The 18,935-nt window shown below is 38.6% G+C and overlaps 1 protein-coding gene across 1 annotated transcript; it reads right to left on the reverse strand.

Moving 5' to 3' along the window:
- Positions 1-650: 650 nt before the first annotated feature.
- On the reverse strand, positions 651-18,935 carry pla2g4ab (phospholipase A2, group IVAb (cytosolic, calcium-dependent)). The gene is made up of 18 exons (XM_064332128.1): positions 18,662-18,935; positions 16,551-16,638; positions 15,832-15,913; positions 14,595-14,743; positions 14,350-14,463; positions 13,934-13,971; positions 11,896-12,040; positions 11,204-11,340; positions 9,322-9,544; positions 8,595-8,709; positions 7,482-7,619; positions 6,607-6,696; positions 5,813-5,878; positions 4,615-4,851; positions 4,021-4,205; positions 3,341-3,530; positions 2,555-2,712; positions 651-2,160 (listed from the first exon to the last, which is right to left on the reverse strand). The coding sequence occupies exons 2-18, from the start codon at positions 16,581-16,583 to the stop codon at positions 2,023-2,025; spliced, it is 2,238 nt and encodes a 745-aa protein (XP_064188198.1). The 5' UTR covers positions 16,584-16,638; positions 18,662-18,935; the 3' UTR covers positions 651-2,022.

Below are 18,935 nucleotides of genomic sequence, written 5' to 3' on the forward strand. Positions count from 1 at the left end.
TATGAACACTTGTGTTATCAATGGTTTTTGTTTTCAAGGGAAAAAGGAGTATCCTAGCCATATACAACTCTGCCACTGTATATAGAAAAAGTCAAGGAAATTATCCAGATTAATGTGTTAGGATTACTTGAGGAATCAGAAACCGTGAATAGCCAACATATTGCACTTCGGAGTGACTCATCCTTCCCTGTTTTTAATCCTAAGTGAAATATTTATATAATCAAGATGGCTACAGAGGAAACAACTAATCTACCATGGCGATCCTAAATTGCAAAGCAATCCTCTTTAGTTCCGAACATTTAAACCCGATGTATGTCAAATAGCAGCACTCAGATAACTGCTTTGTCAAATATACCATATTATACTCATATTTGTACATCAAAAGTACATCAAAACATGGTTTATGATTAAAAAAGGAAGAAAACAGTAATTTCAGAATTTATGAAATATTCTGAAATAGGGCAGATTATATTTGCTTTGAACAGAGCTTGACCTTTAACAAAAAACTGTCAAGTATAAAACTTGCTTCTATAGTAGACAGATATCATATAATCTGCACACATACTGAAAAAAGGTATGAAAAAGTGTCTAAAAATGTACAACCGTTTGTCACTGGGGTGGTACCCTATAGGTACATAAAATTGTATCCCTAGCCAGCAATACATAGCTAATTTGTATTTTTTGCTTGTAAAAAGTACTTATTAGTACCTACTACCCAAATACAAAATTATTGTACCTTCTGGGTACATGTGGGAAATTTGTTCCCTACAGAACAAAAATGCACCTCCACTGTACCTTTATTTCTGTGTGCAGATGCTGTCATTTTTCAATCAGTGGGAAAGCATTGCCCACTATCAAATCTCCCATCTAAAATATTCATAGGATTACAACATAATTTTATTATTGATTTTTTAGATCACATAATCAGAAACGACCATACAAATGTAAATATAGAAAATACTTTTAGTGTGACGCTAATAGAGACAGAAAGTAAATTTTCTCCACAGTGGAAAAGGTGTAAAATTACTATAGCAAAATCTAAAGTCAAACAAAGTTCTTTTTTTATGAAGCTAATAATATATTCAATTGATTGACTGTGTAAAATTCCATTGTGTGCTGGAAACCTTGTGTGCAGAAGCAACAGCGGGCCTTGATGTGTGTACAATTCCACTGTGCAGTGTAATTTTACCCACTGTAGTCTTGGGTTTAAATGTTCCCATACAAACCTGGCTCATTAAGCCTGTCCTGAGCAAATGATTAAGGATTGTGTAAAAAATCTCTGTAGCTGTGAATACCATGTATACTTAAATAACACAGACAGTAAAAATAATATCAGTTAATACAACAGTTTTAATACTTCCATGGCTTTGTCTGCTCCTCAGTGAAAGTCAGCCTTAGACAATGCTAAATGTAAAATTGCTCAATTGCTCAGAAAAAAATAACCTGTAAGAGAATGTACATAAACTTGTATGTACAGTATATGGTGAAGGATGACTCATCTGACCATATGACTTTTTTTTCCACATCTCTACTATAATATCCCTCTCTATGCAGTTCTTGCTGACCCAGTCTGATCCCATCCTGCACTCAGTTGTCTGAGGAAGAGTTTCTCTTCTATTTTTATATTATCAGATCATCTTATGATGGATGTGTGGCACTTATATTTTCAATAGTATTTTCAAGTTGTTTTAAGCAATGCATTTTCTGAAATGAAAAATAAAATTAATTTAATTTTTAAAAAGAAATATATCATTTCATATAATGGAATTCCATTTGGTATGAGGGTAATTTCCCTGAAAGTCTAAAATACTGTTACATTATTATTTATTAGATATGAATATTGAAGAGCAAGTAACTGGTTTCACAGGAGAGCACTCTCGACTCCTGGAAGGATTTACAAGCATTAATGATGAGCATGGCTCGGTAAGCATGGCCTGACCAACATTTGAATCCGAATCCCATTTGTAATACTTCGAAATGTAATAGGATTCACCAGACATTGGCAAGTCAGCATTATTTCAGCTAAACATGGGTTGTGTCATGAGACTCTCTTTTCATAAACTTTTTGTTATGCATTTCACAGAGTGAGAGAGAGACAGAACAGTGAGAAGGGTTCTCCCTCCTGTAAAGGATGCTTTCCTTGATTGCAGTCTTAATCACCTGGAAAGGGGCAAATAATAGTTCTTCTGAGTCACTTCCAGAACAGCACACTGCTATACTGATATGACCCTGCTCTTACAACCCACACAGCAATGGCAACTGGCAAAACACCCATAGCCATAAGAAAATGCATAAGCAAATCATACATTCTAGCATAATTTAAATAAAACTGTCCCTTTTCATATACATTAAGCAGAAAAATGTATCCTTTACATTGTTTTAGTACTAGACATCCCTGGGTTTTAAAAAATGAATTTTAAATTGTATTGGTGTGTAAAGCTCTGTCGTTAACGTACATAGCTACCTCGGTTATATAGAGAGACTAATTGACTTGCCTTTACTTGCACACCTACAAAATAATAGCACCGCTGTGACAACATGTTGGCAGACAGACCTCAGTGTTGTTGAGGGTGTTGAACTCCATCAGGTCATGAAGCTGGGTGAAGGCTTGATTGGAGTAATGGAAGTTGAACGTGGAGTAAGGTGTCTCGGGGTCATCAAAAATGTCAAAATCGGCATACTCTCTCTCCTGCTCAGTGTTTCTAGGAACTCCTTCACACAAAAGTCAATTATCTTTTCAAATGATCTTCTACCATACTGTCATACCATACCATACATACCATACTTCTACCATAAAGAATGATTTATCTCATGTATCTTTCCCTTTACTGACACATCTGATTCAGGAAAAAGTTGAGAACACAATGTAAAGAAGGAGACATGATCCTCAAAAATAAATTAGTGGGTTCAAGAAGGAAGATTTTGATCTTTGATTGTATGTCTTTCCAGTGTTAGCTATCATATGTTTACACACTGTTATCACAGATCTGTGAGAAATTCTTGGCTTGAGGAGTATCTGTATGACATATCTCAACAGCAGATTTGAAAGTTTGTAAACTTTCCAAGAAATACTTTTAAAATACTGTATATTAGTTATTCAAGAAAGTTGCATGATGTGCAGGCAATATTTTAAACCACAGTTTCATATTTATGGAATTATTCACAGCACTAATGTACATAATATTTGTAATGCAGTAAAAGCTAGTGAAACCTTAGTACAGGTTACAGGCAACATTAACTTACATAAAAAACATCTTTTCTCAAAAATACAGTATTCCAGGTTGAGAAAGGGTTTTATAAATGAGGTGTCAAATTTAATAGATGCAAAGTTAACTCCCACCTGGATACTTGAAGTTTCTGAAATGTATGTTTGCCAGCACAAAATGGATGACAGTAGGACAGTTCTTATCACCCCTCTCTGGTTTGAATAAGTAGAACTCCTTCAGGCCCTCCCTGTCAAACACTTTAGGGTCAATTTTTGGGAAGGGCAGCTTGTTCATCCGGGCCCATTTCTCTGCCAACAGCAGCTCCTAACGGTTAAAAGTCATCCATATCGTTCATTAAAATTCAGCATTGTTATATATAAGCAAATAAATATCAAAATAAAATGAAACACATTTCAGTAGGAATAGACCTTTGTGAACATTACGCAAACATACATAGTATTTATCCAGTAAACAAGGATATTTAACTAGCAATCACAGCTTTTACACTGGGAAGCTAGCATACGCAGGTGGCTGGCTAGCATTACCAAATGAAGCTAGAGATGTGTCTGAAAGCTGAATGACTGATCAGAATATTTGAGCATTTATTGACTTGTTCTTTGTACCCATCACTAAATGAAAAGTTACGGTAGCATTGCATTTCAAATGGCAAACATGAGACCTAAAATGAGCTAATTAGCCAACACTGCTTAGGCACAGTTAACACAATGCAGAAGAACCTCAGAGAATGGTGGACGCAGAATGAATGAATGAATTATATGCATATGCTATCATCCCTTCTAGACTGGCCACTGACCTTAAAGGGAGGGCTGGAGTCACTGGGCCGAGCAGAGAAGTCAAAGGAAATAATGAGATCCACTCCTCTTTGTGGCCGCAGTATCAAGGGGTACGGCAGGTTGAAGGTCAGTCCGCTATCTACCACATGGATCTTCTTGCTTTTCACATCCAGGGGCTCATAGATGCAATCAAATTCATCTGGGTCTGCGCAAATGAAATTTCAGTCACAGGCTGTTGGAGGTAGATCTGCATAGCCATGTGGATTGTTAATGCCACAGCAGCAAAATGTCTACAGTATCTGCAAAAAGGCAGGTATATTATCTTGACAAGCTTTTAAAAAATGATGGAAAAGAAAATATACTGTTGTGTTCTCTGTTTTGTCTAGCCCTCATGCCCTCTATAAATAAATCAGGTTCCTCTGATGAAACCCATCAGAGGGGAAAGTAAATCCGTTGGATTAAACAAGACTATTGGATTAGGAACACTCAGACCAGGCTGCATCTACTGACCCTTCTTTAAGAACATGCTTTGCCTTAGCACCTCAGCAATGCAGAAGCAGGATGCCAGGACAACAGACTCCATGTGCCAGACTGACATCAGGGATGCTTCTGACCTGTGACTGCATCCCCTTCGTCTTCGACAGGCGTCTGGCACACACGGTCTCCGCAGGGGGAGAACGGCACAGCAGTGTTGAGTTTGAGGCCCCGCATGAAGTTGTGTACCTTCCCTGCACGGCCCTCGCGGGTGTTGAACAGGGAGGAGTCGCTGACGAGGGAGGTGAGCATGCGCTGCACCCAGCTGGCTTGGGCTCGTTCGTGGTACTCGTCCTCCACTCCCGATTGGGCAATTTCTGACAAGAATTTTCACAGATTTTAATAGTCTATTTGGGTATAAATTAAACTGGGAAAAATAAGAATGCTGAGCTTTAATAAAAGTCAGTTGCCTTGAGGAAAGTAAAATGAAATGGCATTAGATAGCTTGAGCCTAAAAATGACTATCCAGAGCTAGAGATGTAAATGAAACGCAAGTTTAGGAATAAAGGTACAAAGTTAATTAACCTGATCTGTTTTGACTGTTTCATTATAATATATCCAATACATGTAATTAAGGTCACAATACTTCCTAGCTTTAGCTGTAGCCTAATAATACTCTCATGTATTAAAGAATGAAACTGGTTTAACATCTTTTCATCTGCGAAGGAAAAAGGCAAGACGTTCTTACGGTAGACTTTCCAGCCTATCAGTGATAGGTGCCTGAAACATACCTAACATTTTATTGTTATCAAAATATAGGAATTCACAGGCACGGCTTAGCACAACTATAATTCAAATTGTTTGGTCAAAGGAAAAATTCAAAACAGTTTGATTTGGAGACATTTTACCTATAGGCCCTACAAGGTGAATGGCATATCCTCCATAAAGACTGAAGCCCGAGCACACCACTGTCTTTTCTCTCTCTGCTTTGCTGCTGAGAAGGTGGCTTTCTTGGTTCTTGTGGTTTTGGTTAGGTTAAAATGGGGAAGGTAGACTTCAGTCCTGGAAGACTTTATGTTGGCATCACCTTTTCTCTTTTTCAGGTCCTAGGTTATGTAGGATTTGCTTTTCCTTGTTATGTAAAATAAATGATATAAATGTTTTTATAAAGTGCCCTTTGATCCTTTTAGGCTCTGGAACTCACTCTGTTTTTGGCCACTTTATTCACCAATGTTTAGCTTTTCCTCAATAGCCATGGACTTGACTAACCATAACAATTCTTACAGTCATGATATACAGCAATACTATAAATGTAATTATTTTTGGCATTGGTCTCACTTTCATGTTGTTCTTCCTCATTGTCAAGACTCTCCTCTCCCACAATGTGCTCCGGCTTTATTTGTTCTGCGGAAACAAAAAAATGTTGCTTGTCAAAACTCATGTGCAAGAAGTGGGAGTGAGTGTGTGTATTTGTGCTTTATCTATCCTTTAATCTGCACATCACATTAAACACCGGAAATCCATTAGAAGAAATATCACAATAGACTTCAGGTTAGTATCGGGTTACGTTTTGTAATGTTTTGACTCACACCCAACCTCACACCCAAGGGGCGACATAGCTCAGGAGGTAAGACCGATTGTCTGGCAGTCGGAGGGTTGCTGGTTCAAACCCCGCCCTGGGCGTGTCGAAGTGTCCTTGAGCAAGACACCTAACCCTTAACTGCTTTGGCGAATAAGAAGCATCAATTGTAAAGCGCTTTGGATAAAAGCGCTATATAAATGCAGTCCATTTACCATTTACCTCTGAAAGGCTAAATATATTTTGAGGAAATCCCCCTGTAGCACATAATCTCTGTGACATTGTAATAAATCACTAAGTATCTGCATTTTTCTAAAAATAGAATTTGAACAACAGTCAATCAAAAACAATGGCAGGAACAGCTTAAGAGAGAGAATGCCATGCAAAGGCCTTGCGTCTTGAGTAAAGCACTACTATACATGCCTGTGGTATTTGCAGATACTTCATCCACATGAAAGACCTTACTGTGCTGTTGATTTATGAATTTGGTGGACAGTCATTTAGAATAACTGGTGTGGCCACTGTGGCAAAGTGGAGGTGACACGTCTCTCACCAAGCTCTTCTTCCATGGTGCCGCCTGCTGTGGCCCCTTTGATCCCCAGTACTCTGTTAAAGAGGATGGAAAAGGCACTACCCCACACCCCTGTAAAACGCACAGGGCACACATCAAGACAGCACACCTCATCCAGGGATATTTACATTTTTTATTAGCATCTTTATGCTATTATTCAACATTCAACAGTAATGTTTCTTTGTCATGAATCCTATACTGTGTATGCTCCACTATGCTATATACACAAAAATTACTTTTATTTTTGTTTCATATTATATGGGTTTAATTCTTAAACAATTAATGAACTGTGTTTTGCAAGGCATCAAGACAAATGTTTCATGAGTTTTCTCAGGATTATATTTATCCTTTCTGGGAAATTTGAGGGACCTTGTGAGAACTGTTGCACAATACATTCATCAGTTACAGTAAAAAGGTCACGCATGCAGTTATCTATAGGTTCATCAGTAAAGATGTAACCTGGTGATCCATAGCTAAAAGCATTAACACAGTCTCTTCTGTACCCACCCCCTTCACAGAAATGCAAAGCTCACTGTCCACAGATGCACTGCCACAGGCGCAGTGGATTACCCTAAACATAGGCAATGGAAACACGCTCTTCCAAGTGTTAGTTAGCTGAATCTCTCAGCTCTGTTTGAATCATCGTTTTCCAGTGAAAGGATGTGACCAGAAAATACTGAGAATACATACACTACTGTTACATATAAATAAGGCTTTGTCATCTGTCTGCCTAATTACTGATTTACTGATTACCTAATCATCTGATTTCCTATAATTTCCAATTTCCACATAAAATAAGAGCAAAGTCATCTTAGGGAATAAGTTTGAATAACGGAGTAGAGGTCTGCGTTTCTTACCCATTAGGAAATGCAGGGGGTTCTCCTCATAACGCTTCACCGCAGTGCCCATGAAGAACTTACTGCCAAACAGATCTGGTGTCATGAAGGTGCCATATTTGGCCATTCCAATCTCATACGGGCTAAACTCCACCCAGTCTGTCAATGGAAATGAACACATATACTATTTAAATCAAGCTAAAGTGGTTGCTCACCCCTTGAAGATAAAATTGCCCACCCTATCATCCACATGGTAGAGATATTTGGTATTTATTTGCAAAAGGAACTAATTTAACCTTGATTGTTCAAAACTAAAATCTTTTAAAAATAAATCATTGCCTTATCCATCTACCCCAGAGGGATTTCACCATAGCAAAAGCATTTTGTTCTACTATAGTAGTAGAAAATGCAGCCTTTTTAGAGTTAAAACATTACAGACATTATACACTGCTCGCAGTTCATGTGCAACTTGGGGAAGTTTCAATAAGAGTAAGAGCATAATAGCTGAATATGTATTCCACCCAGGGAAGCCTTTTATTTTTACCTTTCATTTATTCAAGCTGATGCAAATAAAACATACATGTAAAGTGGGTTCTTCAACAAAGACAGGAGAAAAAGTATTAACAAACAATAAACAACAAAACATATTAGCCTTACATTTTGTAGTTTTAGAAAATAAAATTATGTAATACAGTATTTCATAATGCAGAACTATTTTTTTTAATTATAAAAGCATTTTCAGTAATGCTAGTAATGATAGTAAGGATGAGGAACAATGTTTTGATGTTTGAAACTTGATTCAACTGTTTGTTTACCTCAGTGTTATAAAAGTTGTTTTGGCTATATAACCTATAGGCAATTGTTTGTTAAACTGGATTATTATTGATGGCATAGTAAAAACCAATGCTTTAATATTTCAACAAGAGCACTGCCAGTAAAAATCAGGGATTTTTGGCATTTAATGCAGCTTCCGTGTTAAACTCCACCCACTTTTTATATCAATACAAATACAAATAATTTTGTTGGTTGAATAAATACATCTACACACACTCGCATGCGCACACACACACACACATACACACATGCACACACAGACGCACGCACACACGCACACACATACACACACATACGAACCTGCAAACATGAGCTCTGAAACATCAGGTTTAACGTGCAGGCAGGTGAATAGTGGCAGTGGGCACTGCCCCTCACTCACTTTATCCGCCATCTGGCTGAGCTTACAGTCCATTCGCTGGAAAGCAGAGGAAAGCAGTCTGAATCAATGAACTACCAAACCCCAAAAACTACATTTTAGTCAGCTTATTTATCTGGAATGGATGTGTAATCAAGTTCTTTCATGGTTCACTTTAATACATTTTCACTTTAATAATATTTAAGAAGCTTATTTGACAATGCAATTTCTGACATGAAATCAAATCAATATGGTACATTCATATAGTATTATGAATTTTGCACACACTACTTTCATAATAATATGTAACATATTTTGTGAAATACTGTAGGTACCTGTTACAGAGACAGAGAGGAACTGGTGTGAACAGGTGATGAGGACAAGAGATTCACTAAAACATTCCTCTCATATATGATGGTTTACAAATGTCAGCCACCTTATTGTTCTCTCGTACCTTTCGAATAACTCTGGTTAAATGTCAACCTATCGATGCAAAGGCGAGCATAGTCACATAACCACCCACGCACAACCCCATACTTTAAATGTCAGCCATTTAATCGTTAGCCTGGCCTCACGCCCTTTTGTGTTGACGTGTAGGCCCTAGTTTCCACAGTCTGCCCGTGGTGAAGCAAAGGGATGAGACCAGGTTTCCTGGAGGTGAGAGGGCCTTACCCCTGGAATGAGCGTGTCTCCGATGAGCATGCCAAAGATGTCGGTGAAAGTGACGGGCTGCCCCGTGGCTTTCTTGGCCCACAGGGCCTGGATGTAGTGCTTGACGTGCTGGGGCAGGAGCAGCCGGAGTGGGCTGCAGCTCACTCTCTTCATCAGCTCCTGGTTGATCTCCTTGGGGCCCGTTGTGGGGAAGCCAGGGTGTGAGTACAGCGTAGACATGTACCTGCGGTACCCACAGACATGTATCAATGAAAGACACAGTGCACCCCCAGCCGAAAACAACAAGGAACCACAAATATCACAGAAATCTTAAGGCCCCACTGTATGAAGACCTTGTGATATGCACATGTAAGACTCATACAGTTTAGTTTGAAATGGCTCAACTAGGCAGCTCCTAAACTGTAATGTAGTCCACTGTTATCTGTTATCACAAGTCTACAGTGCTTTGTTTAAGGTTTTTCTCAACTACTCTCACTTCATTGAATTAAACTATGGTCCACTTATTCCTGACTATACCCTACCTGAATAAGTCAAACAAAACTGAAGCATTTGAACTCAATGGACAGAAATTGCTCCTAAAATTCTGAACCTCTTCTACGCGTATGCAAAACCTTTTTGCACCTTCATTCAGTTAACAATCCTTATTAAGTCCTTATATATGCATAATCGGGGTCACCTAGGAGTTGGTGTTTGCAGGAATGGCACAAGTAAAACTAAGGAAAGAATGGGCAGAAAGTGTAGTGAACAATAATGCATTTCTTATGCCATTTTCACCTTGATTTGTTTTCACAGTAACACAGATATTTACAGTATGATTCAGAGATCCAAAGAACAAAACAGAATAAACCAAAGCCTTCTGTTGCTGTGGAGGAAAATTACATTTTGGTAAAACAACAAAATTATTCCGGGAATACCATCAAATGTAACTGACCTTGCTTAATCAGCTGTTCACAGAACGAGGCAGTGCATTATCTATGCTACTTTGTGAAACTGGTGAAACAGTGTATCACACTATATTACATTACATTTGTTTGGCATACGCTTTTATCCAAAGTGACAAACAAGAAGTGCATACCAAAGGTCATTGGAACAACCACAACACACAGGTCCAATAAGGTAAAATGCTAATTTTGTACAGTGATTCATAGCCATGAACAAGTCCAGTTCCCACAATGAACATTGCTCTGAGCTAATCTATGCTAAATCAAACTAGGAGGCACTACAAGCTACAACATTAAGACAATGATACAAGGCGCAAAAAGTGCTGGATGGAAGTACATGCAACATGAGTGGCACAGGAGGTAAATGTGTAGCATGAAAAAGGGGACACATCTTTGATCATTTTTTGGTAAAATCACTTTACCAAACGAGAATACAGCCCATGGTGTGGTAGAATGTCTATGCCATTAAATAATATAGCATCAAAGAGTGAAACACACTCAACTGGGGAGCCAGGTTAGGATTTATTAATAGTTGTCATGAGTACTTATTAGCCAATTGTGTAAAGACTGATACACTTTCTGTGAGATGCCAACTTATGTTGTTCTGGCAGAGTCTGATTTTGTGATACATATTCAACGTTTTGGGGGGCCGTAGGGCATTTTGTAGATAAAATGTATTATTTTGGCAAACGCAGTTTGGTTTTTGGGGCCATGTCATCTTTTCTACAAAAGTGCCTTATGTTTGGATAAATGTGCTGAAGCAATTGAGAAAATGGTAAACATCACAGCAGTAGGAAAACTAGCAATCGGCAAAAAGGCCACAGAATGAATGCAGTTGACAGAGTGGTCTGTAAATGGCACAAACTGGTACACAGTAGACTACAGATGTGCTGTGGCTGGCACAGACTACACGACAGAGGAACATGGAAGAGCACACTAACCAGGAGGACCCTGACAGCCCTGCCATGTACATGGCGCAGTCCAGCACTCCAGACTCGTACAGGGCCTTCACCACCCCAGAGAAACCCACCATGGCTCGGAAGCCTCCTCCAGACCCCATAATGGCGATCACTGGCACCTGAATAAACAATGTGCTGTTACTGACACTCCACTTCAGTTGTGACTTCACTTCCTTTTTTTGAAAAGTGGAAAGCACCCGCCATTCTGCGCTCATCCTCCACCCCCAGCGGACTTATTCTTTAAAAAGTGAACCATCATACCCAAACATAACATTATCATTCAGAATAGCATGTCCACAACTAGTGTACTTGGTGCCTGAAAATCTCTGGAACAAATGTTATCCTTCCCGGAAGAGTTGATTTACCGACTACTTTGCTCGTGGCTTTAGATTTCCAGACCAAACGCAGATGCTGGGATGCACAGCCAATGTTACAACTATAAATTCTTGGAGCCAATGGCAGCGAGCCAAAATAAGAGCTCAATGGGAAAGCCTGGTTCTAAAAAGCAGACGCTGCAACAAAACTATTATGCTACCACTCTGAGAAAACACATTGTTTTGCATCTCAGGCTCAGTTCAAACAAGAGAATCACAAGACTAAGGGCTGTTCCTAGCATTCAAGTTCAGGGAGACAGTAAGGTGCTCTCAGTGCTGAAAAGAAATCTTTGGACCTACTTCCTGCAGAGAGGTGGGGAGATAGCGAGCCTTCTCTGTGTTCAGCAGTTTCTTGATACCCAGCATGACCCTCTCCCCGCGTGTCTGTCTAAAGAGCTTCTCCTTGTCACACAGTGCCAGGCTGAAACGCAGATCCATGGAGGAGCTGAGGACATGAGGCACCAACACAGTCACGTTCAGTTTGTCACATGCACACTGTCACTGCAAACAGATGGTGTGGGGGCAGGGCCATGTCAGATAGGCTCATTATGGTTCACACAGTGAAATAATACAACCATTGGTCCAACACCTGAAGGCGTTCTGCAGCAAAACATGGGTTTGTCATATGGGATGGAGTGAGTGTTTATTGGTTTAATTGTATCGGGCTTTAATTTAACGGTTGAATCTGAGACAGGAAGTTGTGAGGCCCCATTGAGGCCTGGACTTGGCAAGTCATTAATATCTGCCATAAGACTCTGCTCAAGTGCTGTTGTTATTATAAAGTGATAGTTGCAATTAATCACAACAGCTGTTGTAGTGAAAGCACTGTGTGCTTTTTTTGTTTTGTAATACAGTAAAATGACTTATCCCTGGTAGTGTTATGAGACAGTAGACCAGTCCAAATTTGAGTGGTCTCAGTCTTGTCTCGAACTCGACTGCATTTCCACTAGGTCATTTTACATGACTCATGTCTCATTCAATGAGGACTCATTTCCCCCTGAAAACCAGTCAATACCATTAGTACGCAGAAAAAAGGTGCCGCCAATGACTGTACCTTAATTACAATAAACAATTGCCGAAATAAGACTTTTAATGAAATGTAGACCTATTATAGAGCAGGGGTTTTCAAACCAGGGGGAGCGCCCTGAGGGGTTGCTATTGGGGAGCAGACATTGATCTCAAAGCCTAATTAAGCTGAATCCTCAATGTTAATATTAGTTGAATATTGTAGCACTGAAAACAGCTATAAAAATCACAAAGACAACAAAATAAAAATAAGAAAATGTCATGCTTGTGATTTGAAATTAAAATGTTACTTTATTAGACTTTTTATTTTTCATGTCTCCCTGGAAAGGTTCTCAAACAGAAACGTGTCAACCCCTCAAGAAGCCATGCCGGTATCTAAAATACTGGTTTTTAGATTTGGGATTCACTTACACTGTGTCAGAGGAGCAGCAAGTTCTCGCAAATGACAGTATGAAGCCTTGTTGTCACCTCGAAATGAAACACCACACACTGACAGACAACCCCGAGACTACTTTTAATGAAAATGGTCACAATTAAGAAGTCAGGTTAATTTACTGTCAGAAAATTTGGTTTTCGTTCCAACCACAGTTGCACTCCCAGAATTTTAACAAGCTGTTAATTTTTTTTAATTGTCTGCATTTTATAGTTTTAAATTAGCAATGGTATAAAATCCCCATTTGGTTCCCAGAAGGGCCACTCGATTATTCAGAAGTGTGATGCAATGGGGCATTCCACGCCGCATGGATTTAGAACACCAGCGACAGCGCATTCGAAAGTGCTTCCTGCAGAATGCAAGCTGAAGCTGTGACTGTGTGCTGGAATGAGTCATAAGCCAGGAAATGCAGCGTGGAAGAGTTCTGTCTCAGGAGGGATGGTTTGACATCATTCTGTAGTTTCCTCCAGATCATCCAGTAACTGGAAAATGGCATGACTTGGGAGCCTGTAGGTTATTCACATTCTCCTCTGACATGCCAAAAAGCGATACTCTGTTTAGACCGACTTTCTTCTTACCACGCAGAACAATGGCAACTGATGCCATGCAGATCTTTTGCCTGAAAGAAATTAGCACCTGCTTTTTTCCCTTTTTCGGCAGTCCAAAAGTCAGACCACCCTAAAATACATGCACATTAACCCAAAAGCTAATTTTAGGGATGCCGTTTTCTCTCATGTTGCCAGTGCAAACATCTGCTGCGACACCTTAGTAGATATTGACAAATACTATTTGTCTCGTTAGCATCTATAAAAGCAACTGTCTATTTCTGGATAGGTTTGGACTTGAGCAGAAGGTCATTTTTATTATAGTGATACTTACCACACCTCCAGAGACATCTCCAGATACACTTTGGTTGTCTATAAAAACAACACAAAAGAGGGAGGGGGTTATTTCGAAGGAAACAAATCACTTGAAAAACTGTCAACCTAAAATAGGTCTGGACTGGGAAGGAGGCTGTTGCAGTCTGATAAAGTCAAATACCCAGTGAGGACCAACTAACTAAGATCATTAAAAATTATGGCTTACCCGCGCACCAACTAATAAAGATAAGAAAAAATAGTGATTTTAGCAGCGTAGCGTTAGTGAGGCAACAGCCAGAGCCATAAACACTATGACAGTACCAGTGCATGATCAACATGAATTTCAAGCCACCAAAGAAGAGCAGAATTGATGAGCATTAATATGTTAGGGAGAAGGAGAGCCATACAAACTTTGAAAGCCTTTTTGACTCTTACATTGCCAATGGGAAGTAGAACTAACTCGGGCTGTTCCACCTTGACTTTAGAGATGGCGTATGATGCAGTCCCCAGCATCTCATCCATGACATAGTTAGCATCCATCAATGTAATCTGAATGAAAAATGTCAAAGAAACCACACAAGAACAAAAATAAAAAGTGGCATTACTGGAGCAGAAAGTAAAAATCATTGTTTTTTTTTAACAATACTTGACCGACTGCTCAACAATGGCATTTATCTCACCTCCAGCATGTTCTCCTGGTTGGGGTCAAGTATGAACTCAAATGTCTCATTCCACTCTGGATTTACATTGTTGTTTATGTGCCGAGTCCTTTTTCTTGCCTCGGGGGCAGATGGGACGAACAGCTCAACATAGGGGTCTGGTGTGTCCACTGTTATCCCATGCATGCATGCATGCGCACACACACACACACACACACACAAAACTATGTTCAGAACATTTGAAAAATCTCAAGAAGCATACAGGTTTTTACTGTTATAACATTTAAAGCTCAAACCCTCAAGCAAAGCTTTAAACAACTTAAAGGCTTAGCTGACATCATTGGAAAATTGATCTCCTGACTTACATTCAAAGTCAAATTACAACGTGACCTGTTCTGCTTGAATCTTACAGTTCCATTCACGTCTGACACAGTGTGTTATTTTTTCATTAACTAAGTTTCTATTTTTAAAACATAATGAATTCTTCTGAATGGGTTTTCCAGTTTACTCAAAAGGAGAAGTTTAAGAAACATGCATTACAAAACACTGTTCACGTGCAAATGTAGCCTAATTATTAAATGCTTAATTTTGATATGTTTCATGTCTGATTGCCCAGAAATAGGCTGGCATATGTTTAGATTTTTCATTTATTAATATTCCTTCTGTTGAGTTATACTGTGTGAAGTGTCTCTGTTGAGTTATACTGTGTGAAGTGCTAACTCAGAGGAGTGCATCTTTAAGGGATGGTTTGTAACATGCTGGATGGTGATGAGGAACAGGACAGGACGAATTGAGTCTAATCCAGATGGGTCGACAGAGAAAAGACAGAAGTTAGATGCTAAAGAATGCCCCAGAGTGTTTACAGAGGAAATTTTGTTTATTTTCTTTATCTTTCCAAAATGTAATAAACAAAACAAAAAATGAGCCTGTAGTTACTGTTACTATGATTACGACAAGCATCTGGATATCTGGAATAACATTTATGCAAAAAGCAAGTTAAGTACTTATTATTCCATTCATTACCTAATAAGTATGTGCGAGTGTGTGTGTGTGTGTGTGTGTGCGCAAGAGAATGTGTGTATGTGTGTGTGGCTATATTTGCGTACATCAATATCTCAGGAGTCCCAACACCTGTTTTTCTCCGTCCCCTACTTCTGAAATGACTGGCACCATTGTGTAGAACACTTATTGAGCACTTTTGACATGCATAGCATAAAACATTTCAAGCTAACAAAACACATTAAAATACCATACTTACGCAGGTCTCCCAGCAATCCCTTTGTAACATTCTCAGCCCGAGCCACAGTCACTTTGAGCTTGTGTGAGTACTGCTGCTCCACCTACAAAGTAATAAGAAATGTAGTGAAAATCAAAATATTTCTAAGATATCACAGAAAAGTCACATAACTTCTCAGATTTTACTCAACATTAGAAAAAATGCATTACAGCTGAATGTTGAAAGCTATTAGACATTTGGAAGAACAGAACATAACACAAGAACACGCTTGTTTCCAGTGCAGTCCTTTATGGGACCATAACTCCCCTACATAGCACAGTAGAATGTACATATTTTTGTAAATGTATAGAACAAAGTACATACCAACCCAGTACCATGCCAAAGTGTCGTTCAGATCTATTTGGCCAAACATAAAAGTGTGTCCGAAGGCTTTTTGGTAAAGTTTATTGTATGCAAAACATGCGCACTACACTACACATTGGGACCTAATGTTATCTGTTAGAGTTGAATTAACACTGGACATTTCACTGTGTATGCGATGATGTTTGCAAGACAGAGGAGAAAAAGACTTTGGAAGCTAAACTTAGCTTCTAATCAGTAGTACCAGTTTCCCCTGCTTTTACTCCTTGTCTTACCTTTGCAATAAGGTGAAGCAACATGCATCTCAAATTGTGACCAGCAATTTAGAGCCAAGACATCAGGGCATGTCTGTGTAAAATATAATGTGTTCTTTTACTCACAATAATATATTGATATGGATCCATGCACGACATAGCCAGTCATAGGACACATCCACTCCACACTGTCCAACCTCCAAGTCTCCAGACCCTGGGTATAGATATCAAGCCACAACTCTCAATTGGCTGCCATGACTAGTCACACAATAAATGAACTTGGCTTATTCAAATGAACATAGATTTTATTTTTTAACACTGTTATTTTGTACAAAGCATGCACTTCTAATGAATTTGAACGCCTTCAAATTAAAATTTTCTTTTGCTAAGAAAAAGTAGAAAAATAGCTTTTTACTACCAAATCAAGAAAGAAAAATGTCTTTCTCCCATATATTACGGAGCTCACTGTATATATACCATACTGTTTGGGACATATTAAAGTTACGTAAATGAAAGTAATCATGTTCAGTACTTTGGAGCATATCCTTTGCATGAAATGACAGCTTGAAATCTGTGACCCATAGACATCACCAGGAGCCAGAGGTGGACAATCCAGTTTCAGAAAGTAAAAGTTCATCCCAGGATTTTGTTCCAGTCACCTGGATTTGCTAATGAGCATTCTTCAGCCAGGAGGTAGAGCTAAATCAGCTGGCTGAGTTCAGGGGTGGATGAAATACATGGCAGGACCTTTACTTTCTGACCCCTGGAATGTCCACCTCTGCCAGGAGCACAGTATCTTCTCTGGTGATGCACTGTCAGGCCTGTACTGCAGCCATCTTCAGCTCCTGCTTGTTTCATGGACAAGTAGCTGCCTTACAAAGAGTTTACTAATGGTTGAAATATTATTTAATTATGATTTATTTATTGTCTATAAGTAGACTTTAAAGTAAATAAAGTGTGAACCATATGGAATAATAATAAAACTTTTATTAAAAAAATAAATAAATAAATATCTAAATCCATCATTTTGAGAATTAACTTATATGTTCACCGACCTAGAACTGGATCAAGTCCTTCATTGAATCTGTCCTTTGCTGTGGAGTCACAGCTGTTTTCACTGTCTGTTTTCACGAGTCTTCTGTTTAAGCATTGCAAAATAAATTTTAGTTGTAAAACAACAATCTTTTTAGTTATGAAGAACTTTTTTGCCCGTGAATACTAACAAGGTTATGGTTTGTTTACACAGGAGAAACAGTCCTTTTCCTTTTATGCTAGCCTACAACCTATATTCCGTTAGAATCGTAATTTAATTGGCTGAAATGCTCATTCGTCACTATAATAGTCATTGGCTGGCTGTGTATTGGTGAGAATTTTCTTTGTCTGTGTAGAGTAGTTGCTTGCCATTGGCTATGCTGAGGACTACTTGGCCAGTACTGTTCAGACCTTGTAGGTGGGCTTCTTTTGTTCAAAATCTGTATAAACGGGATATAATAACATTTCCTATGTAGACAGTAGTCTTCTGTATGCTGAGAAGAAACAGAGATAATGATAATTTTCTTAGAGACTTGGTATGTAAACAATGGTTCTATCGATGTTTCTCTGAGTTACTATTAATGTAAACTATTTTGTTTACTGTACCCTTGCAAAGTTATCGCTACATCAACTGGGATAGTAACGATTCTAACTAGCGATAGAAACAGTTTTAACCAGAGTTTTAACCAGGCTTTAGCACTTTCAATCGGTATATTGTGCGACAACATTGATTGAAAATTTCACAGTAACAAAAAACCCAATGAATGCAAATAAAAACCACTTCATACTTAATACGGACTGGTGCCAGTCAAGCGGTTAAATAAATGCACCACTTAAATTCAATTAAATATAATTTCATTGGAAATGCTAATGTGCTAATCAAGATAAATCATTAGCATTGCATCATGGGCTCCTGACAGACTTGTTTCTCTCTTTAATTTTTTAAAATTTTTTGTTTTATTATTTTTATTTTTTACCAGAATGCACAACGGTAATCGGTGACAAAAGGAAAGTCTGTCTTCGTTTCCTCAGTCCTTAAAGAACAAAATTGCACTTTCCAGCTACCAGTTTAGTGACACTGCAGCCAAACGTTGGCAAAGTTATCGTTGCACTGTTTGGTACAATTATGTTTAATTAATACATTTATGGTTACCTTCAAATTCGAATAATGTGCAGTTATTCATAAATAACATATGGCCACTTACCTTGTGTTTATAGGGAAAACCTAAATCCTGAAAACTCGAATTCCTTCTGCACAAACTGTAATACACCAGTGTATAAGAGGAGGTGCTAAAAGTCACATCCGAATCCAGTGCATCATGAACAGAACAAGACAGAATGTTTCCTTAAAGCGAAATACGTCCAATTGCCTTGCCTCAAACCACAGAAAATGTGTTTTTTTTTTAAATTATTTATGTATTTATTTTTTATCTCCGTCTTAAAATTAATCCCAAAACGTATGACTATTGAACTTGAATC

This window comes from Anguilla rostrata, chromosome 4 (genome assembly GCF_018555375.3).
Source record: "Anguilla rostrata isolate EN2019 chromosome 4, ASM1855537v3, whole genome shotgun sequence".
Taxonomy (NCBI): Eukaryota; Metazoa; Chordata; class Actinopteri; order Anguilliformes; family Anguillidae; genus Anguilla; species Anguilla rostrata.